Source organism: Mustela lutreola, chromosome 1 (assembly GCF_030435805.1).
Source record: "Mustela lutreola isolate mMusLut2 chromosome 1, mMusLut2.pri, whole genome shotgun sequence".
Taxonomy (NCBI): Eukaryota; Metazoa; Chordata; class Mammalia; order Carnivora; family Mustelidae; genus Mustela; species Mustela lutreola.
The window spans coordinates 102996137-103019777 of NC_081290.1; the positions used below are offsets into that span (position 1 = coordinate 102996137).

The following is a 23641-nucleotide window of genomic DNA, read 5'->3' on the forward strand; positions in this document are numbered from 1 at the left end:
TCTGCTCGGCAGGGAGCCTTCTTCTCCCTTTCCCACTCCCCCTGCTGCTGTTCCCTTTCTCGCTGTGTGTCTCTCTGTCAAATAAATAAATAAAATCTTAAAAAGAAATTATTCATCTGAGAACATAAGAGCCAGTGGCAATAATAAGCCATGTGCACTATTATTGATACTATTCTTTCCTTTAAAACAAAACAACGCCAAATAAAACAAAACAAAATAGAAAAGAGTCAAACATATATTTCTGAGTAACAGTTGATTCAGAAACATAGATGAGAGATGACTTTTGGGAAGGTTCCATGACCGAACAACATGAGTACCTGATACTTTCTACATGTGGCATGTAGGAATTAAATTTATAATACGGCATCTGTTATCAACTGCAGATAATCAGATCTGTAATAGGAAACCATGCCATTGCAGCTATATTTTTATATAAGAGAACAGTCCAGTTGTGTTTATTCAGCCTTCCCCATAGGCCAGGGGTATTTGGTTTGGGAATGTTAGGTTGGAAGTCAGTCTGTACTGCAGTGATGGGAGGCTTCCACACTCTCAGCCCATGGCAAGAGTGCTCACAGGTGACCAGGTGACTCTGAAAACACTTTCAGCCAATTCAGTATGTGTTATCCCCATAGTAAACTTCTCTGGCTCCAGATATCTACCTAGTTCTTCAGATCAGTATAATAATTTTAAACCACTTTGTATGAGATCTCTTACCAGTCAGAAAATGTATTAGGCCTCTTTATATTGTACCTTAAGCATTCTGGTGAAGAATGGGAAGTGAATTTCTTTTATGAATTTCAAATATGCAAGGAATTCTTTCTTGGTCTTGTTAGACACATAAGCACTGGCTATCGTTAAACTTGGCATTTTTCCTGGCTTATTCTTCACCTTCTTGTCAGCAAATGTTTTGGTCTGTGGGTTTACATCAGATTATAAGGAAACATTTTAGATATTAATGTGGCTTGAACACACTAGACATAATATGATGCTTACAAGTAACAGTGAAACGTCTTCTGTATAGCTCTGCATTTATTAAATGTTGGGGGATAACTTACTTTAAAAGACCACCCAGCTACAACCTGCCCGATAGAGTCCCAGTTCTCATAGCTTTTCAAAGGTTTTGTGAAGTAAAAAGCAGTGTGGAAGTTGTAGTAAAGAAAGACCTAAGACACCTAACCAGACTTTGTTTTTTAAACATCTCCATTGGATGTATTATGTGTGCAAAATACACATAAAAAGAGGGAACTCATTTCAAGTTTTTAGGAAAAACTGCCAAGTCATCATCTGAATCTTGTGATCTCTGGCACCTATATTCATGACCTGTCCCAAGATGAAAGTTATCTTGTCTTAGTATGTGTTATTCTACATACCCACCCTGTCCTCCACAGTTTAATTAATTACTCCTTACCACAGGAATGTTCTAGCTGAATAACAAACTAACCATAGTTGCCCTCCCGCTTGACCTACAGAGGTTGGAACTTGGCCATGATCCATCAGAGCTCTAACTGTTTTGAATCTGAGTTTTTATGGTATACATTCTTTTCAGAGCATAGTATACTGTATGTAATATGACCAGTGGTTGAGACACAGTATGGGTTTACTGTTCTCAGTTGTCTAGTGTAAACGTAAGTTGATAAATGATTGTTGCTGAAATTCTGGTCCCAAATATCACAGATCAAAGGAAAATGTACCACGAGGCTCAGTAGAGCTCCTAACATATGGTGGTATGAGATGGTGGAATTTTATCAGAAGAGGCTTAGCGTCTGATATGAGTCAGTATGCTTTTTTTCTGTTAGAATAAGAACTGTTTTCAAAAAACAAAAACAAACAAAACAAAAAACAACTTTATGTGGTGTCTAAAAACATTTTCTCCTATTTTCTTACTGTCAACTTCAAAAAAATGTTCCACATAGCCATTCCTAAGAGGGCTTGTTTGAAATTAAAGCTATTGTTAAACCTAATCTGTAAATCTAGAGGAAGACCCCAGGTACCATACGGATAAACACTAGGTTCCTATTACCATATGGATAAACACTATCAATTCTCATAAATTAAAAATTAAATAGATTAGTATAAAGGAAAACTTCTAAACCAAGAGTCCATCATGACTTTTAGAAAGTCTTTGAACTAATTAAAATTACCTATAAAATGTTATAATAGTGTGTCATTTTTTGAAAGAGACTAGACCCCTAGCTTTCATCTAATTGCTGAAAGTATATGTAACCTAGTAAACAGTAAAAGTTACTAGTATACCTTCTGCTCTATTATAAACAGTTCATCATAAACACTGTAAAGCCTACCTTACAATCCATTTGGGGACAAATATGCTGTTTAAGTTTAAATCTGTACAATTGTGAGGTGACATAAATGACTCTCCTATTAATGGATCAACATGGGGAAGAGGAAGAGAGGAAAGAAGGAAACTAGCTTAGTGTATTTAATATGAATCAAGCACTTATACATATGCTATCTAATTTAATCCTCCCAACAACACGGTAGTATGCTATTCAAGTGTATTATAATTACATATTTAACAGGTGAGGACACTAAGGCCAAAAATGCTGAGTTATTTACCCAAGTTCCCATTGCTAACCAGTGGCAGAATCCTGATTCAAACTGTGCTAACTACAAAGTTTCTACACTGTTCTCCATACCACCCAGGCTGTTTGAATGAAATGATGAGTTATTTCACATTCTTGACAAATGACAACAAATTATATAGAAAATTATTATTTGTCCTACCACCCTGCTAGCTAGGTCTGGAATTCCCTCATCCCTACTACCCCCCTGTCCTAAGTCGGTGGTTCACCGTAGCTCAGGCCTGACTCACCACAACTTCCAATGCCTCTAACTGCAATCCCCTTCCCCCAGTTTTACCCCACAACTAAGGTGAGCTTTTTGAACTGTAAATCGGATCGTTGTCAAAATGCTTCTGTGACATTTTGTTGCCTTCAGAATAAAATTCAAATCCTACTCACCATCTGTAAGACCTTCATGATCTGGACTCTGCTTTGTGTTCCAAGTTCATCCCTCACTGCTCTTTCCTCACCCTCTTAGATTCCAGCCATAATTAACTACCTGTAGTTCCTATCTCTTGTCTTTTTGTATTTGGAGCATTCTTCCCACTTCTGTTCACCTGGGGAATTCCCATTTGTCTTAAATAGCTGTTTATATAAAGAACTATTTCTTAACTCCAGGTCTTGTACTAAATACCCTTCCCAAGTGCTCATATCTTTTAGTTTTGTAATGACATTGGGACGATTATAATATATAGAATTTCCGTGTGCATTAGATAAGAACCCATCCTTCCTTTAGTGAGCGCAGTACCACATAAGGGCACAAAGTTTGGAAAGGAGAGGATGGGCTACATTTCATGCTCCACTTACCCCTTCTTCAGGTTCTCTCATGCAATGCACAATTTGTACAACCATGTATGATGGCTGATATATAGCATTTATCAAATGGTATTTTAATTGCCTCTTCCCTTCTCTGCATCTCCAACTAAACTCCAAGCTCGTTGAGGACAAGGATTATATATATTCATTGTTGTACCCCTGGCTCCCGGCATCGTGCTTTTGAAGTAGAAAGCACCAATAAATATTTGATGTTTGAATTGATGACTAAGTTAATGAATGAACACATGAAAAATAATAGTTTGCTGTAGACTGCACATTTGTAGAAATCAGTGAAAAGAGAAAGACAAAAGAAAAAATACTAATATCAGCTACTAGTTTAATTCAAGACAACAAACATTAAGTGCTTACATGATGGAACTATTATGAGAAAACAGAAAGGAGAAAGGCATAGTCCTTTGCCCTCAAAAAACTTACAATCTAGTTAGAAAGATAAGACGTGTGCACAACCAATTAAAACTCAAAGCAGAATGTAGTATGTGCTATGTGAAGTTTATAATTAAAGTTCTAGAAAATCAATGAGAAGGAAGAAATTTCTTCCAGTTAAATGAAGGGTCTCTAAATCTTCATGGAGAAGATATAACAGACCTTGAATTATGAGTAGAATTTCAGTAAGGAAATGTTGGGAGGAGGGCCATGCTCAGGAAGGAACATTCCAGGCAAAGGAAATAGCACATGCTGATGTGAAAGCACAGAGCTTCTTTGAAGAGCATTCTAGCTACAGACAAGCTGGAAAGCTAGAAGAGTCTGGAAGTAGATGGCCTTGAATGCTATACTAAAGAGTTTACATGTAATAGGCACTTTTAAAGGTTTTTAAGAAGGAAAGTAATACTAAGCTGCATTTTAGAAAGTCATTTGGCAAATTACTTTTAGTGTCTTCCCTCTCCTTTGCCCTTGATCCCAATAAAATAGAAATTTTTAAACACCAAAAACCAGAGACCAGTCAAAGAATTTCACTCTCTCTGTATTCCCAGTCTATTCCAATGCTAGGTTCTTCCCAGTTTCTACCTTTTTACCAATCTTGTCTCAAGCTTGCAATCTCCTGCTGTCTAAATAGTTTGTAAGCCCCCTCTTAGCAAAGCTCTCATGGATCTGAGAAAAGGAAATCAGAGTTTGTCTGAGATTGATAGCCAAAGTCCTGCAACTTTCAAAAGGACATTGGGGAAATGGCCTCACTGTTTTTGTCATGTGATTCAAGGCATCTGGTAACATTCTGTCACTATCTTTTCTTACTTTATTCAGGACACTAAGAGACAATCTTCTCATTAATCTTTAACTTACGTGTTAATAAATGCATGTATTTATAAAATGAGTAAATAAGCATAAATCTAAAATGAAGAATTTCTTTTGTCCTTAAAATATAAAGAAATTTTAGACTTAATATTATCAAAATGAAATTTTCAGTAAGGACTTTTTGGGTACTATATGTTGTCCTTCCTGACTATAGAGAAGCAAGATATTCCTTGGAAAGGATCCATAGATCTTGAGTCACCTTGCTTAATGGCAATCCCCCTCAGGAAGGAAAACATCTCTATACAATAGTGTTAGGGTCTCAGGATTTCCTGAGGGCCTCCATATTGCTCTGTGTAGGCAGCAGAGTGCCAAGCAAATGGAAAAGGAAAAAACTAAAAGCACAAGAACCAGTTAGGAACTAATCCAAGAGTAATTAGGATCTAAAATGGAGTAGGAGCAGAGGAATGGAAAAGAAGGAATGAATCCAAGACAATCTCAGAGAGAACTGACACAGCTTTATACCTAAATGAACATGGAGCCAAAGTCAAAAGTCAAAAATATACCTTGGCTAATTGAATTTAAACTTTTAAAAAAGTTTTTTTTTTTTTTTTAAGTCAAAGATAACTTTAAAATTTCCAGATTGCGTTTTTGGGGAGGTTGCTGATACCTTTAATAGAGATTAGGAAGAGAAAGTCGATTTGGAGGGAGTCTGATGAATTTTGGACATACTGAGTTTAAAGTGCTAATAGGAAATGAGGACTAAAACATCAATCGAGGATTTAGAGGTTTAGACTAGAATTTGGAGAATTAAAACAGGTTGTGTAAACACATAGAATCCTTCTACTTATGAAATAAGCACTTAGTATTTTACAATACAGAAAAAAGTAGAGTTTTCTTTCTTATAATTAAATATAATAGCTTATAAATGCATCATTCCAGAATAGAAGACAAATTCCAGCTCATGGGCTCAAGAACAGACTGTCAAAAGACCATTAAAAGATATAACTAAAATTTATTTCAGGAAATTGTAAAAATCCATTGTCTCCATTATAAACTAGCTTATAATTTTTTTTAAAAAATTGCTTTAGTGCACATGATCGGTAGAAGAGATCAACAAAGAAAACAAGAGACCAAAGGAAGATGGAAGGGGAAGAAAGGAAAACACCATTTGACATGTGCACCACCGGCCTTCAGAAAGTTGTTTTTAAAGATTTGTTTATTTATTTGAGGGAGAGAGAGAGAGCGCACTAGTGAGTGGGGTTGGGGGGAATGAAGAGGGAGAGAGAGAGAATCTTAAGCAGACTCACTGCTAAGCACAGAGCCCAACTCAGGACTTGATCTCACTGACCTGAGATCATGACCTGAGCTGAGAATTTTGAAAAGAGGAAGGTATAATTAAATATGTCAGATGATGCTGATGGGTAACGTAAGATTCAAGGTGAGTCTTAAAAACTGGATTTGCCAGTGTGACAAAGTGGAGATTGTTGCTGACCTTTCTAAGAGTATTTTAGGGGAGTGATGGAGACAAAAATCTTGGAGTAGATTCAAGAGAGAATAGGCTTTCTGCAAAGAAATGAAGAGATAAAACAAATGTATAGATTACAGGAAACTTAAAAGCCATACTTCAGTCATAATGTATGAACCTTGTTTGGATCCTGATGCAAATAAACGGATTGTAAATATAGATAAGTGGGGCATGGGGGGGGATGGGTGGATAGATGGATGGATGGATGAATGCAAAGATGACATTTATCAAGCAATTGGAAATGTAAATACTTACTAAATCAAAGGATTCTTGTTAATATTTTCTAGATGTATAATGATACTGTGGTTATATTTTTAAGTATTTTTGTTTCAAGGATACATATGAATGTACAAAATGATATATGAGATTTACCTCAAAATAATGGTTGTAGTCAAGAGGAGTGAATGGAAGGAGCAAATGAAATAAATTATCTGAGCTGTAATTACTGAAACTGGGTTTTGGGTACATAGGGGCTCATTATACCATTCTTGTCTATTTATATATATATATTTTTGAATTTTTTTAATAAAAAAAGGTAAAGAGAGAATGGGGAGACATAAGATAGAGATAGAAACTATATAGGCAACAGAAAATTAAAACTACAACTATTTAGAAAAAAACTACAATTATTTATATATTTACTTATACAACACAAACTATTAAAAATGTTTTTTTAAGATACAGTCTTATATACAACATAGTATGGATTGTGGATATCCCAGACACCATTAGGATAGCTATCCTTAACAAAACAAACATGGATTTAATAAAATTTAATGAATAAATCCTAGGCCTTATATTGGCTGTTTATATACATTCTCCCATTTTTTCCTTATTGCATAAATAACCATTTTACAGTATATAACATTGTACATTAATACCCTGGAGTTAACAGTTCTGTTCCTTGCTTGTCACAAGTGCCTATGGTAAGGTGTAAGATGATTGCTGACCTTATGTTCACCTTCTTGCTTTTGCTCTGCTGCGGACTTTACTTCTGTGAGTCAAATGAGAGTGTAATTACTGCTTAGTTGTTATTGGATGTTATTACTATGAAAACCAGTTATGCACCTTATTTAGTACTCTCTTTTCAGCATTAATGAGATATAACTGATACATAGGAATTATATATATATTAAAAGTATACAACTTGATGTTTTGGTATATGTATGCATTATAAAATAATCACCACAATCAAACAAATTAACATGTCATCACCTCACATAATCAGCATTTTCTTTCTTTTTCTTCTTAGCAAATTTTCAGCAAACAATATAGTATTATTATACTTGTAACTGTAATTGCCATGTTGTACTTTAGGTCCCTAGGACTTCATCTTGCATAACTGGGCCTTTGTACCCTTTGGCCAACATCTGTCCATCTCCTCTCTCAAACCCCTTCACCCCTAGCAACCACCATTCTACTCTCTGCTTCTATGACTCTGACTATTTTTGATTCCACATATCAGCAAAATCATGCAGTATTTGTCCTTATGTGTCTGGTTTATATCATATAGCATAATGTTCTCTAGCTATACCCTTGATATCCCAAATGGCAGGAGTTTCTTTTTTATGGCTCAATAATATTCCCATGTGTGTTCATGTGTGTGTATCCATTATCCATCAATGGGCATAGGTTATTTCCTTATCTTGACTACTGTGACTAGTTTTGCAATGAACTTGGGAGTATAGATACCAAAATCCAGATTTCATTTCCTTTAGGTACATACTTAGAAGTTGGATTGCTGGATCATATAGTTGTTCTATTTTTAGTTTTTTAAAGAATCTCCACACTGTTTTCCATAATGGCCAAACCAATATACATTCCTACTAAATGCATACAAGGGCTCCCTTAAGTAACTTATTTAAGAAGGTAAACTTATGTAGTACTTTAAGGAAAATAAACATTAGTGTGTTAATTATAAAATATCTAAATACAGAGACTAGCAGAAGATGGAACACTTATCTCAGTTATGGAAAGAACACAAGGACTGAAACAAAAATGACATTTCAAAATTATACTTGACTGTATAATCCAGGGAAAAGATCAGTGGCATATTAGGTAAATCATTCTTAACTTTTCCTAGTACTCCTTGTCACAGCTCTCATGTTTCTAACTGGGAGCACTGAGATGACCCCTTCAAGTGATCAAGACCTCAGAATTTATTAATGACCTCAGAATTTTTAAAATAATCAGGACAAGACAGCACTTGGGTTATTTTTAACCCAAGGCCACACTGTACTCTAGATTTGGAAATAATCCCATATTCTGTTTCTCATCTTACCTCATCCCACACTTACAGAGTTGTCCAGCCAAACTTAGAAATAGGTACATAATTTGTGAGTACCAGTCCCGTACCAACCAGAAATATAGTACCAGAGGTATTAAATGGACACCATATTTTCAGAATTGCTGAAGAGGATACGTAGGACTAATACAACATCAGCCTCACAACCATAAAACCAAGAAAATAAAATTACTACAGCTATTCATTACAGGATAATTTGCCAGTTCCCTTATTCAGTTCTATGCCCAACCAAAAGTAATATATCCATGTCCCAAGTTTAGCAATATTTGGAGGGAAAGGAATGGACAAATAAAATGGAAGAGAGAAAAGGACCTCCGTTTGAGCTTCACCAGACTGTTAGTTAGTTCATGGTAATTGTCCAGTTCCCAAAACAAACTTAAAACTCACGAGGCCAAAAGTTTCCCATCAAAAAATCTAATTGTCCTGCAATGTGCTCCTTTCAGAATCTTGCAGAAGCCAAATTTTCTTAGCTGCCTGTGGATTCTACCCAAGCCTGTGACCCAGGACACCCAGTGAGAAACAACATGATCCTGTTCTCTGCTTCTCTTAAATCTTACCCATACTCAGCCTTAATTTCTTGGCCTTAGTTATGCTATACCACTCTGTGGCAGATCAAAATATCCCTTTCCTCCACTCATTCTCCTCCTATAACAGATCTTGACTTCCACTGGGCAAACATGCCAGCCTCTTAATCCAAGTTAAGATGAAAGAGAAAAACAAAAAGGAGCGCCACCTACAAGAGCCTGCCACTTTCAGACAGTGCTCTTTTGAGGTGTGTCTACCTAAGCCCTAGAAATGAAAAGAACAACCAGATTCTCCTAACCAGAGGAATGACAAAAATGCAAGAGCTTTGCCTTTTCCACATGGGAGTACTTCCCACAAGAAATGCAGCTGTCCCTGCCATCTCTGAGTCCCAAAATCCTATCCCACCAAATATCAGATCCTGCCAGCTCCACATGGGATGTTGACCTATAGATCTCAGCTGGTTGTGCAGTTGGAAGAACCCCATTCTTTACACGTAGGACTTGGTCTCACAAATTCCAGCCATCCAAACATGCCAGCCTCTTTAGCGCAAGGTGACTTGCTCTCCACATGGGACTATACTTACTAAAATTGCATCTTGAGGTCTCAGACAAACCTCACCAGCAAATGAATCCCATTATCTAATAAAATTATTCTCAATGCTGGCTACACAATAGAATAACCCAGGAAACTTCAAAATAAGCAGATAAAGAACCTGATGTTGGGGCGATAGCCAGAAAAAATTCTACTTATTACTGATCTGGAGTGGGTCTGGGTATCATTGTTGACTAAAAAAGCACCCAGATGAGTCTGACAGATCCAAAAACCACTGGTCCAATATGACATCCTGCCACTTCTGCCAAGGATATTGCTCAGTGAGTCTAGGTTTGTGACTTCTGTTTGAAGTCTGGCCTCTCCCAAAGCTGCAGCTGCAGGCTACTCTAGATTCTTTTTTTTTTTTTAAGAGATTTTATTTATTTATTTGACAGAGAGAGAGAGATCACAAGTAGGCAGAGAGGTAGGCAGAGAGAGAGGGGGAAGCAGGCTCCCTGCTGAGCAGAGAGCCCGATGTGGGTCTCGATCCCAGGACTCTGAGATCATGGCCTGAGCCAAAGGCAGAGGCTTTACCCCACTGAGCCACCCAGGTGCCCCTACTCTAGATTCTTAATCACCAAAGTCCAGTACCCTGTATGTTAACACCCTAAAGCTGCCAAAGCCCTGCCAGATGAAGAGTGAAAGATGGATGAAACCCAGAACTCTCTGTGCCTGGTTCTCCTGTGCTCCACCACCTGTCTTCTCCATGAGTGGTGTGGCTTTTTTCACATGGAAACCACGCCGGACATTCACAGCCCTTTCCTCCCTCCCTAACCTGTCAGGCTATAGCCACAGAGAACACAACTGTAGCTATCGCATCTGAGTTCCCACTCCCTTCAGGAGTCAATAAAAGAGGGATGGGAGGGAGGAACAGCTTCCTTTAACCCCTGTTAAGTTCAGAGGTACCCCAAACTTCTACTTGTATAATCACCTACTACTTGAGGTTATTTGTTCCTATCTCCTCCACTGATCTATAAGCACTGAAAAAACTGGAACAGTGCATGGTACTCAGTAAGTACTCACTAAAATGTTTGATCAGTGAATGAATGAATGAAGAGGAAATGCTGCCATGGTAGGAGTGGAAATGCTGCCATGGTAGGAGTGGAAAAGATCCAGTCATGCCTTCACTGTTAGACCTCCTATTTAACATGAGTACTTGCAACCACAAGCAGAGCAGAACTCAAAATCCTAAACTGAAAACTCAACATTGGCTCTTTGTCTTTACTTAAGCACAGCCTTGCTTTTCAAGGCACCAAAACATTTGCCATCTCCTTGTATTCTGCTTCTACTTTTCTTCTTAGACCTCCCACATAGCAATTGTTCCAAAGTGCTCTCTTCTGCCTGCTTTGCCTTCACCATTTCCAGCTCAATGGCAGACTAGTTGTTATTTCCCTCCTTAAAATAATCATGGGAACTCTTTCTAGCTCTACAGCATAGTGTCAGAGAGATTAACTTAAATGTACAGTAGGAAGTCCTTCCTTCCTTGCTTTCTGACTTCTACAGTGTTTTGAAGTATTCAATGCTAAGACTGCTTATCCACAAGATTTTTTTCAATAACGGTAGTTTATCTCAGAGTTCCGGCTTCTGCGTTAATTGTACTGCTACATGTGGGAGAATGAAGCAAAGATGTTTCAGTAATCATATGGTACCAGGGGCTGTGCTGCCTGCGCTTGACTCAGAGCAGATGAATCTAGCTCCTCTGCTGTTAAGGACTGAGGTTCAAAGAAACAAGCAAGAACAGCATGGAGACCAGTTCACAGTAATAGTCTATCACACTTGATAGCTTTTGAAATACAGATGCACTGTCTTTCTTCAACACTGATTACTATTAAAGATACTTCCAGGTGGCTAAAAGAGTATTGGCTCTGAAATGTAAATGGCCATTGAATCTATTAAGGCACTGCAGAGAATGATGGAAAAGATCAGTGGGGTCAGCAGTATTAAGGTCTACTTCTGTGAGTTGTTTTGAGGATTGTTAAAGACCCCAGTCCAGCAATGTCTATTTGCATGTAGTTACTGATACCTTTATCTTGTTGGCTCTACGTGGTATGTTCCAAAATACTGTCCTCAGACTTCCCACTTTAATATCATCTAGTGGTGTTTGTTTATAACAACTACCACCACCACAATAAAAAACACTTTCTTGAGCCTAGATCAATAAAGCAGAATCCCTGGGGTTGAGGCCTTGAACTTATCCTGAGTGAAACATTCAGCTTTTGAACCAAGCAGTGTAGACTGCTTGCTTGAGACTTCACCAGCTGTTAAGCTTCACCCACTCCCAATAGCAGTATCAGCAGGTATTCATTTTTCTGGAGGGACCGGAGATAGAGTTTAACAAAGTAATTGAAAAGAACTTAAGGGCGCAAGTACCCAAGGAGAAGGAAGAGAACAAACACCCCCAAGGGAAGGGAGTAGAAATAGAATGCCAGAGTCCAAGAAAACCCTTCTTTCCTTCATCCTTTTGTCCCAGGTTATATGTCCTATGTCTTGGTTTAGTTCAGTCCAACAAGCATATATTGAGCCCCTGTCATGTACCAGGCACTAGGGATAAAAAGAAAGAGAACAGTCTCACTGTCCTAGGAAAGCAGGCTCTTAAATTTAAATAAGCATGGTAAGCAAAAGACAGAGATTTGCCCAAGGAATTTTAGGGGCTAAGAAGAGAGGTTTGTAATGGAGACTTGGCATGTAGGGAAGAAATTGCATGAGTAGGGAAATAAATAGAAATTAGGCAGATGGGGATAGTGGTGGTGGTGGGGGGGGGGGGGCTTTTGAGAAGGAACTAAAGGCTATCCAGGAGCTGGTGGGAAATAGTACATGTTCCCAACAAAGGGCAGCCTGCACAACCAAAATGCTCTGCATCCTAAAGTGACCTCATTTATGTTGGGATTGACAAGCAGTTCAGGACTGCTTTATCATAAGGTCAAAGGAGTGGAGAAAGATAACCAATGATCCTAGATAGGTAGACATGGGCCAAGTCAGGAAGATATATGTATGTCTTGTTAACCTTTCAAAGTCCTATTTTGCTAACCATCCAGAAAACCTCTTGGATGTCCTTGGATGACCTCTTGGAATCCTTCAAATTCATTCCAAGTTTATGGTCTCAAACTGTTCATTATGGTTGCTCCAGGAACATGTTACAGCAAGTTTATGGCCCTTTATGGGACATTACAGGAGAATTGCAACAATTAATAAGGGGACAGTAGTATCAAAAATTGTTCAATATAGATTTGAGAATGTTTTAACTATCACTGGAAAGATACATGAAAAATTGTAATGACCTCTGGAGAGGGAAACTGAGAGGAGAGGTAGGAGGAATTTACATCTCACTGTATACTTTTTGTACTGTTTGACTAGTACATTCAAATGTCATATATTATAAAATATTATATATAATATATATTCAAAAATTATACATACCATGTATATTTATTGCCTCTTCCAACAAGCGTAAAAGAGAACTAAAGAGACACATTTATTCTATAGTGTAAAGGTCCTGTCAACATGTTAAATTTGATTTGATTAATATTGAAAACTCAAAATAGTGATTCACTGATATAACAATGATAGTAATAGTATTATTAAAGAAGTTTTATCTTTCACAGCTTGAGGGGAAAAAAATGGGATTGGAGAAATACAGATTTTGTATATCCTCTATAAATTTGCCTCCCCCCCTTTTTTTTTCAGTTTGCAGCACATCTTGTGAAGATGAAATATCCAAGAATCTGCATTCTAGATGGTGGCATTAATAAGATCAAGCCAACAGGCCTCCTCACTGTCCCATCTCCTCAAATATGAAGAACTAAGACTGTGACTATGAAAAGGACAGAGTGATATCAGCTCCCAACTGCCCAACTCTTCATCACCTCGCTACTCGAAGACAGAGCTAGACTTCCAGATTGTTGCATTTCCATAAAGTTTTATCACAAAACATTTTTTTTAAATCTCATAACTCACATGTTCAGCTATCCAGGCACAAACTTGACTGTACATGTATTGCTGAAAGAATGTCCTTAACAGTGAAATCTGATCATGTATTTTTACCACAGTGCAACACAAAGCCAGAGGAATTCAGCTGACAAGGCAGATTTAGCATTATCAAGAAATCTCAATTGCACTGAAAAGTTGTCTCCAACTGCACTGACCAGACAGTCCTAACAAAGGTATTGTTTAGAAACATAGACTGAATGGGGGTTGGAATAATCTTTCCATGATAGTGAAAAGTAAAAAGCTATTCACAATATATTCCTTATAAGTAAATGCTCTATTTGGCGACTCATTTTTGGTCCAGACAGATCGTGTGTGTGTGTGTGTGTGTGTGTGTGTGTGTGTGTGTGTGTGTGTGGTTTGTTTAGAAGAATTTAGCCCACTGAAAAAAGTAATAATAATTTACTTTCAGGGAAATGAAAGTCAGAAACCATTCACATTAGAACATTTGTTCAGCTCCTGTGGCAGAGAAATCCAAAATAAGAGTGCTTTGCACAAACTAGAACTGTATTTCTCACATAAAAGGCTGCATAATAGGTCTAGAGCTAGTATGCTGTTTTCATAATCATCAAGAACTAAAGTATCTTCACATTGCTTTATCACCCTCAATACATGGTTTCTAGCTCATGGATCAAGATGGCTGCTCAGCTCACACCATTTGTGCCATTAGAAGGGTGGGAACCAAGGAGGAGGGAGAGGTGGAGGGGGAGAAAGAAATAGGGAGGGAGCAAATAAGAAAGGAGAGAAGGAAGAAAATGCTCTTTAATGCTCTTTGTGCCTCTTTAAGGGCACAAACCAAAAGTTGCACGTTACTTCTGCTTATGCCCATCGGCCAGAACTTAGACATGTGGCCACACCTAACTATAAGGAAAACGAAATATAATCTTTGGCTGGGAGGTCATTTACCCAGGTAAAAATTTTATTTTTTTTTAAGTTTTAATTATTTAGAAAGTTCTTGAAACATTATTATTAAGATTATTAAAATTTATTATTACTGTGTGGGAAGAGTAGAACACATATTGTGGGATAACTAGCAGCCTCTGCATTATTCTAAACAGTAAGTACTCTACTTCATTGAATCTAACACATATCACAACAATGCAACCAAATCAACTGGACATACCATCAATTATAAGATGCATTCCCATTTCAGAAATGTGAAAAGATAACGTATCTTAGAATTATTGGACTATATTACCTTTCTTGGTTATCTTCGATTTTAACTGAACAGTGATGTTGTTATTGTTGTTTTCTTCTTTAACTTATATTTCTCTTCAGTGTTAGGAACTACAGAGGTGTAGAACATTTCAATAAGAGCCTCAATTCAACTAGCTGGCTATGGTTTTATTGTTGCTATTTGTTTTGGTTTTTTGCATCTACTTTTTTATTGAGATACAAATTACATACCATAAAATTTATCCTTTTAGGGGCGCCTGGGTGGCTCAGTGGATTGAGCCGCTGCCTTCGGCTCGGGTCATGATCTCAGTGTCCTGGGATCGAGCCCCGCATTGGGCTCTTTGCTCGGCGGGAGCCTGCTTCCTCCTCTCTCTCTGCCTGACTCTCCGCCTACTTGTGATCTTTCTCTCTGTCAAATAAATTAATAAAATCTTAAAAAAAAAAAAAAATTATCCTTTTAAAACACACAACTCAGTGGTTTTTAGTATATTCAGAAAATAGTGCAATCATCACTACTATCTAATTCCAGAACATTTTTATTCTCCAAAAAAAGAATCCTATAATTATTAGCAGTCATTCCCCATTAATCCCTCCTAAGGTCTTTGATTTATATGTTTACATATGACGTGAGTTAAGTATCCAAACTCATTCTTGCATGTGGACTTCAAGCTGTCCCAGAGGCTGTGTCATCTTATTTGTTTTGCTTAATTGAATTATATTTAGTCATTCACCAGATATGTTTCAAAGATCTATTAGCTACAAGACAGTGACATAACTAGTAATTATAGCATTCTGTGACCCCTAAATAATATACAAGGAAAAATTGTGAGAATAATAAGAAAATTTTACCACTGTTTCCCTAATAGTATTTTGAGGTCATCATCTGCCATGATCAGAAAAATATTAAGTCCTCCTGTACTTTCCTTTAACCTTTGGTTACTTATCTGACTTCATAGTCCTAATACAGCATTGATGATCACTTGAAACAAGTGGTTCTGAGTTTTAAGTTTGCCTTACTGAGAAAGCAGAGGAGGATGAGGGGTTAAGATTTGATTTGAATGGATTGGTACGGCAGTAGGGGAAGATGAAGAACTGGGTATTGGGGAGAGCTGCGTGAGAAGATAATAGTAGCCGACCTCCATCAGAATTTTGCATTTGATCTTTCTTAAAATTTAATATATTTAGGCTTACTTTTTTAAATGAGTTTTTTAACCATTCAAATTATGAAGATTTAATATTCTCAACAGTAAAATAAGAAAGAGTACACAATCAGTGCCATGTTTACATGATGGTTATGGTAGTTGGTGGCAGATAGTTTGAACAAAGTTAACCTTGACAAGTGTTTGTTGCACTAAACCTATACAACTCATGACAGTAGAAGTCCTTGGGAATACATCATTGACTCCTACATTATCACTATCAGCACTGTTTGTTTCTGGCATTAGCAGTCTATCTGGAATGCCCTTACTACCGCCACCAGCCTAACAGATACACACACATACACACACACACACACACACACACACACACACACTTATAAATCCTTTATACTCCAGCACCAGTAGCATCTCCAGTCATCTCAGTCTTCCCCATGATGCATTAAAAGCCTCAACTACTGGGGCGCCTGGGTGGCTTGGTGGGTTAAAGCCTCTGCCTTCGGCTCAGGTCATGATCCCAGGGTCCTGGGATTGAGCCCCTCATCGAGCCCCTCATCAGGCTCTCGGCTCAGCAGGGGGCCTGCTTCCTCCTCTCTCTGTCTTCCTCTCTGCCTACTTGTGATCTCTGTCTGTCAAATAAATAAATAAAATCTTCAAAATAAATAAATAAACAATAGCCTCAACTACCAAAGCATTCCATTCATACTTCTAATAATAGATGTATTACATCATTTTGCAATTATCTGTTCACATTTGAGACCCATATTAACATATGAGCTTCTTGAGGTCAAAGATCATAATTTATACTTCTTTTTGTATTCAACAACCCACTACACTGGAGATGTTTGTTAAGTATAAAACTGAATTGGATCTCTTACTTAGGGATTTTAGAATCTAAAGGATAGGGGAAAAAATGTAATTTTTATCAAATGCCAACTTATCTGGTACCTGGTGATTTATAAATAAATCAAAATCTTAATTCACTGAGTGAAGAAAAAATCTCTAATGTTCTACTTAGCTCTAAATTTCTATAATCCTATCAGTTGGAACAAATATTTTCCAACAACAAAGTAAACTGACCTAATTGCATCCCCTTCCCAAAGCATAAAAATGCTAATTTAAAAATGTCTTAATACTTAATCAAATTTGTAAGAAATCAATTTCTTGATGTCAGATCCGAAGAGGAACTGAAACACTGCCAGGACCATGGAATATCCGATATCAATATAGGCCCTGGGAACTGTGGTTTTAACATGCACATAGGGTTAAAAGACACAGCTTTGGGCCTTCTGGTGGGGAGTTTGTATCACTACCTTACACAGTGACAGTCTCAAAGAACTCTTCGTTCCATGAAATGACTAGAAATAACCCCACCAAATCAAGGAAGGTACAGGAGAGATTGTCCTGGTATTCTGAGTGAAGAAAGACAAATCTATTGTAGACAGAAGGAGGTGTTCAGCGGAAAGGAAATGATAAGTAAATTAGAACAGGTTTTAAGGCATGTGTTCATCTGACTGTTTAAAAATGAGAACATGGGGCACCTGGGTGGCTCAGTTGTTAAGGGTCTGCCTTCAGCGCAGGTCATGATCCCAGGGTCCTGCGATCGAGCCCTGCATGGGGCTGCCTGCTCAGTGGTGAGTCTGCTTCTCCCTCTCCCACTCCCCTTACTTGTGTTCCCTCTCCCACTGTGTCTCTTGCTCTCTGCCAAATAAATATATTAAAAAATCTTTAAAAAAGAAAAAGAAAAATGAGAACAATACATTAAATCAAACTTTTGGAAAGCATAGATAGTACTAGATCTTTGATTCCTCCTCCAAATAGTTCCATAAAAATACAGTGGACCCTTGAACAACATAGGGGTTAGAGGCACCAATCCCTACACAGTCAAAAATTCTGTTATAACTGTGACTGCCTGCCATTGACCATAAGCCCTACCAATAACAATCAAGTAACACATGTTTTGTATATTATATGTATTAAATGTTGTATTGTTATAATAATGCAAGCTAGAGAAAAGAAAACATCAAGGAAATCATAAGGAAGAGAAAATGCACTTATAGTACTATACAGTAGTTACTGAAAAAAATCCACATGTCAGTGGACCTGCAGAGTTCAAACTTATGGTGTTCAAGGGTCATTTGTACTTCTTTGCAGATTAATATCAAAAGTATGGTACAGCCTCTCTAAAAGATCTTTTGCAGTAGTTTCATCTGGTAAAACCCACTCTGAATAGATGGGATGGCTGCCTTGAGTGCTATGGAGTTGGTGGATGTTGTACTATTTCAGAGTCACAAACAGTCCTCAGGGGTATGTGTGATGGCTCCCTATATGCCTAATGTTAGCCAAATAATTCATTTTCCTTGGTAAACATTCATGAAGCCAAAGCGTGGAAACGAACAAGAATATTTATGACAGATTTTTACGTTTTTGTTTGAGTGTTCAATCTCAAGATCAAATACCCTTCACAACTACCACCTTAGATTTTACGTGGCGAAATAATGGAGAAGTGTTACAAACCTTCAGTGTCTCCGACACTAGCATTTGCTCACACACAAATTTTAGGTTTTGCAATCCAGTTTTATCTCATTTAATGTTGGAAATACTACACCTTATAAATAAGCTGTTTTAAAAGTTTGCCGTATTTTTTTTTATGTTGCACGTGTTTATATCTTTTCTGAGTAACTTTTGTGTTACTGTCTTATGAGACAGGCTTGTCACATGAAGACTAAACTTGGATCTCGGCAAATTCAGTATTCTTTAGATAGACTGTGATATTTGTAGCTTCTAACATGACTTCCAGGACTCGTCTCCTTGGATTGACATTCCTTAATATTTTTTTCTCCTCCCTTCAAAGGTCACATTTTTAGTTTGCATTCTCTGCAGCATTGCAATAATACTGTTCTGTTCTAATGCTCACTGTCACCAGTAAACAATGCATGGATGAGTACCAAGGCACCCTATTGCCAACATTCCTAGATATTCTATATTAATCCTCTGGGTGGTGGAGGTTAAAACACTGTCCTGTGTTGGCTTAAGACTAATCTTAGAGCTATAACAAATGCATTTAAAGCATTAGATCAGATTCTAAATATTGCATCGTGCCACTCTAAAAGATAGAGCTTTTGAAAATATTACTATCTTTATATAGAAATGTGATTTAAAAAAAAAAAAAAAAAAACAGTGCATGTCCTACCGTTCTTTTGAAAGACTGTAAGTGTGACCACTAGGTAAAGCATTAAAAACTGACAATCTGTGCATTAATTTTCTCATTAACTCTGGAAATTTATTCCTGTTTCCCATTCTTACTACTTTTTTCTCAACTTTACTAACATACTTTTCAGTCCTTTAAGGTAGAATAACATTATTTTAAGGCTTATAGTGTGCTGGAACTGACTCCTAGTGGCTTGGGACAGCTGAATATACCCATTTCGTTCCAACTCTATGTCAGTGATCTCACACTGGTAGCTTAAAATTGGCCACAGGAGGAGTATTTACACCATAGAAATGGCAAACATCACAAATCATGGCTTTCCTTTTATTCCTTTTTTATTTATTTATTTGACAGACAGAGATCACAAGTAGGCAGAGAGGCAGGCAGAGAGAGGATGAGGAAGCAGGCTCCCCACTGAGCAGAGAGCCTGATGCGGGGCTCGATCCCAGGACACCGAGATCATGACCAGAGCTGAAGGCAGAGGCTTCAACCCACTGAGCCACCCAGGCGCCTCCTTTTTGTTTTTTTTTTAAGCCAGTTATATTTACCAGCAAACCATAGGTTTTAACCATCCTATGGTCATTATGTTGTCTGTAGTTTAAAATCACGAAGATAAAAGGAATTGTAAAGATCATCCAATCCAACCATCATTGTTTCAAACAATAAGAACAGTGAAATGATTTTTTAAAAATCACATAGCCAGTAAAAGACAGACCCAAAATTATAATTCTGCTTTCCTGATTGATCCCTAATCCAGATTGATTTCTCTGTCCATCACATATTGATAGAGAAGGTAAAAGGACACCAATTTCAACCCACTAAACACTCATTACAGATTAGCCTTAGGTCAGGCTCTGCGCTAGGAGATACATGGGATAAGAAATGAAAAATAAGTGTTGGCTAAACTCGCATTGACTATATGACATAGAAGTGCCACTTAACTTCAGCTCCTAACAGATGCTACTCTGCTGCCCCATATATTCACCATTCAAAAGTAAAGACTTCCCCACCAAAAAAAATGTGGTTAAGTATTCAAGCTAAAGACAGAACGTGAGGAACTCTTGCTATGTATAATGTTACCTCTTCACCTCCAGGACATTACCTAGAAAACATCCCTGGTAGAGGACCGCATTGTCTCTGTCTACAGTCAAATCCTTTGTACACGGGGTCAAAGTTAGCCTTCAATCATTGTCTTCTATACCTTAGCTAGGGACGAGGCTCAAAGGATTGGACAAGTCCTTGTATCAGCCTCCAAGTCGTGTGTGGAAAGCCGAAGAAGGGGATTATCAGGGGAGGGAGAAGGATAACTAGTTTTTAGGTCTCTTAATCATAAAAGAGAAGAAACAGGTCATTTAGGTCATTTGTTAACTTTAAAAAATTATTTTTATGCACGAAGATAAACTATCTTGATAATTTATTACTTGTCAGATAAAGTATCTTTTCTAAAATTATCTTTAAAATCATTAATAATCCCATGGACCATGTATTCATTGCTATGGACTCCATATAGGGTCATTAAGGGTCTGAAAGTCCTGTGAGGAATATGACTACTGGATTGGGGCCAAATGACACAGAGTCCCATTTGCATAGCGTTGTGCCACCAAGAAGAAGAATTGGCTTTTTTAATGGATAATGAAGGTTGAAAAAACAATCTCTGCATTCACACATTACCATTAATTACATATGGCAATATAGATGACAGGATAAAGCATCTAAATGCACTGCTCAGTGTGACCATTTCAACTCCTTATTCTGAGCCTGTTTCCTGTTTACAAAGATTTCAAGAGGTTCTTGTCCCAGAAGTGTTTGCCACTCTGTCCCCCATCTGCCCTAGACTGACTGTGTTCCGCTCGTGACTGAGATTTGCCTTGGGATGAAGGCCTGCCCTGAGCAACTAGTGTAAACAGGTGGAGTTCAGTTTCAGGGACCTCTCCATTTACTTCTATGCAGCAAAAACATAAAGTTATCACACAATACCAGTTCAGAGGTTGGAGGTCGGTCTGAGTTATTTACTTTCCTACATTAGTCTGAGAGCGGCTGAACAGTGTTAAAAAGTTTTCAACCCTCCTTTGGGGCTAATACAGCTCAATGACGGTATAGTCCCCTTAAACTGTGGTTAATCTATGTTTGGTTTGTAACAAGATTTTTTTTTTCTTATCAACATGCCTTATTGTAATATCAGATAATCATTTTGATTTATGCCATCATCTGGTGCCTGAAAAGATGTATGAACTGAGCATTTTCCCGGTAGCAAGGAAATTTTTTAAAACACCCTCTCCCCCATTTTATATTAAATTAACAATTCTAAGCAGAGCAAGGCTAACAACATCCCAGGTAATAGAAAAGGACTAGATCAGATTTCAGAAATAAATATATAGATACTTATCTAGCTACTGGTTAACTAATATTTTATAAAACCTGTTGGAGATGAAATGGAGATTGACATTGACATTCAATGGAGATTGACATTGAAGCACACATTTCAAAATATGTTTACTTATAAATCACATATTTTTTAAAGTGAAAATGTAGAGGTGAATGAAATAATTAAAAGAGATGGTTTTAAAAATAACTTACTTCTTAATCCACTCATTTCAATATAAATTCTGACAAAGTCATTTTAGCATGAATCTTAGGCAGCAAGATAACAACTATTTAAAATTTCAGTGGTGACTTATATAACTTACATTAAGCAAGATGATACATACTTGTACAGAAACTACCCCATAAGATGACAGTAGCTCAAGCAGAAGCTGACTGTGTTAAGTGCCCTATAAATAATTAATCGTATGACATTATGAAATGAATTTAAAACTGCCCCCTTTTGATTAAGTGATGTAATATCAAAATTCATATTAAAGTTCATTACTATCAGCCAAATTAATTCTATTAAATCAGTAGAATAGTCTTTATTCTATTAAAGGATAAATTAATGAGGAAATTAATTGTTGTAGTTATTTAGTTCTTTTAATTAGCTAGTCCTGCTCGGAACATTAACAGATCCTTTTTAAAAGCAGCTAGGCATTTCCTGTAAAGCCTGATTGAAATTTTATATGAGTAGATTATTGGGTATGTACTCTTATTACTTACCAGCTAGAACACAAAGATGATTTGTAGGATCTGAAAAAAAAATGCTAAATTAAGTATCTGGTACAAATGAGTTGTGTAAAAACAACCAAATGAAAGCAGTCAATTTTAAAAAGGTTCTACTGAAACCCCAAAGCTGCCATTCCCAACCTAGACCCACATGAGTGATTCAGCGATCTCAAGGGCTGGTGAAACCTTAACTCCTCCATGATGTCTTTCCCCTCAAATGCCATGTGTGTTTTTGCTCACCCAGGTCTTAGAGGGCTGGAATGAGGAAGAACTGTGGGCTGGGGTTTCAGGTTGGCTGGCAACTGTTGTATTCGTGGTTGAGAGAGGCGCTGAACTTTCTCAAGGATCTTTCATTTCACAACTCAAGGATCTTTCATTTCACAACGCTAAGCACCCTTACACCCACCAGAATCACGGTCAATCCCCCTTCGACAAGGAAGCGCTGTTCAGGAGACTCGGCCTCTCCTGGGGCTGCCTTCAGAGCGGGCCTCTTGACTTCCTGGGTCAGAATTTAACCTCCAGACACCTCAAGAATGAGAAATATATGTCAAAATCCCAACACTAACACATTGAAAATAAGTTATCAAAAGATGCAGAGAGGGGCGCCTGGGTGGCTCAGTGGGTTAAGCCGCTGCCTTCGGCTCCGGTCATGGTCTCAGGGTCCTGGGATCGAGTCCCACGTCGGCCTCTCTGCTCAGCAGGGAGCCTGCTTCTCTCTCTCTCTCTCTCTCTCTGCCTGCCTCTCCGTCTACTTGTGGTCTCTGTCTGTCAAATAAATAAAATCTTTAAAAAAAAAAAAAAAGATGCAGAGAAAAACAATACATGTTTCAGAAAGAAGTGAGAGTTAGAGATTCTCTCCCTTAAGAAACCACGAAGTAGAGGGAGCCTGCAGGAAGAGGGAGAGCAAGAATCCAAGAAGCAGGCTCTTCGGGCCTCTCCGCTGCCCCTCTGCGTGCCCCCATGCAATTGCTGAGGGGTTTCTAAGACTCTCGTTCCTCCTGTATAAAACGGGGGTAATAGCCTTTATCCAGCCTATCTCCCAGGCTTCTGCGGAAGCTCACAGAAGAGCATTTTGTAAAAGGAAGGTATTATGCAAACGTAATATGCTTGGGGCACTTGGGTGGCTCAGTTGGTTAAGTGTCAGACTCTCGTTTTCGACTCAGGTCATGATCTCAAAGTCCTGAGATCCAGCCCTCAGTCAGGCTCCCCACTCAGCACTGAGTCCGCTGGAGATTCTCTCCCTCCCCTTTTGTTGGTTCCCCCCCCACCACACGCACACACTCTCAAATAAATAAAATCTGAAAAACACATGTAATATGCTTATAGTTTTCATAGAAGTCATAACTGACCTAGCCAAACTTTTAAGCCAAATTTTTTATCTATTGTGTTGTTTTTAAGAAGAAATTTTGATATAAAAATTCCTCT

The 23641-nt window shown here is 37.8% G+C and overlaps 1 protein-coding gene and 1 long non-coding RNA gene across 3 annotated transcripts in view; one reads left to right on the plus strand and one right to left on the minus strand.

Moving 5' to 3' along the window:
• TBCK (TBC1 domain containing kinase) overlaps positions 1 to 15002 on the plus strand; it is a 211745-nt gene extending 196743 nt beyond the window's left edge. For both annotated transcript variants that reach the window (XM_059171534.1, XM_059171529.1), the window contains exon 26: positions 13277 to 15002. In XM_059171534.1, coding sequence (XP_059027517.1) covers positions 13277 to 13387 — 111 coding nt within the window. In that variant the 3' untranslated portion in view covers positions 13388 to 15002. The remainder of the gene's footprint in view (positions 1 to 13276) is intronic.
• Positions 1 to 22429, minus strand: part of LOC131829607 (uncharacterized) — a 198999-nt gene extending 176570 nt beyond the window's left edge. The window contains exons 1-2 of the long non-coding RNA XR_009352929.1: positions 22368 to 22429; positions 22211 to 22240 (exon numbers count right to left, since the gene is read on the minus strand). This is a non-coding gene — a long non-coding RNA (uncharacterized LOC131829607). The remainder of the gene's footprint in view (positions 1 to 22210; positions 22241 to 22367) is intronic.
• Positions 22430 to 23641: the final 1212 nt, after the last annotated feature.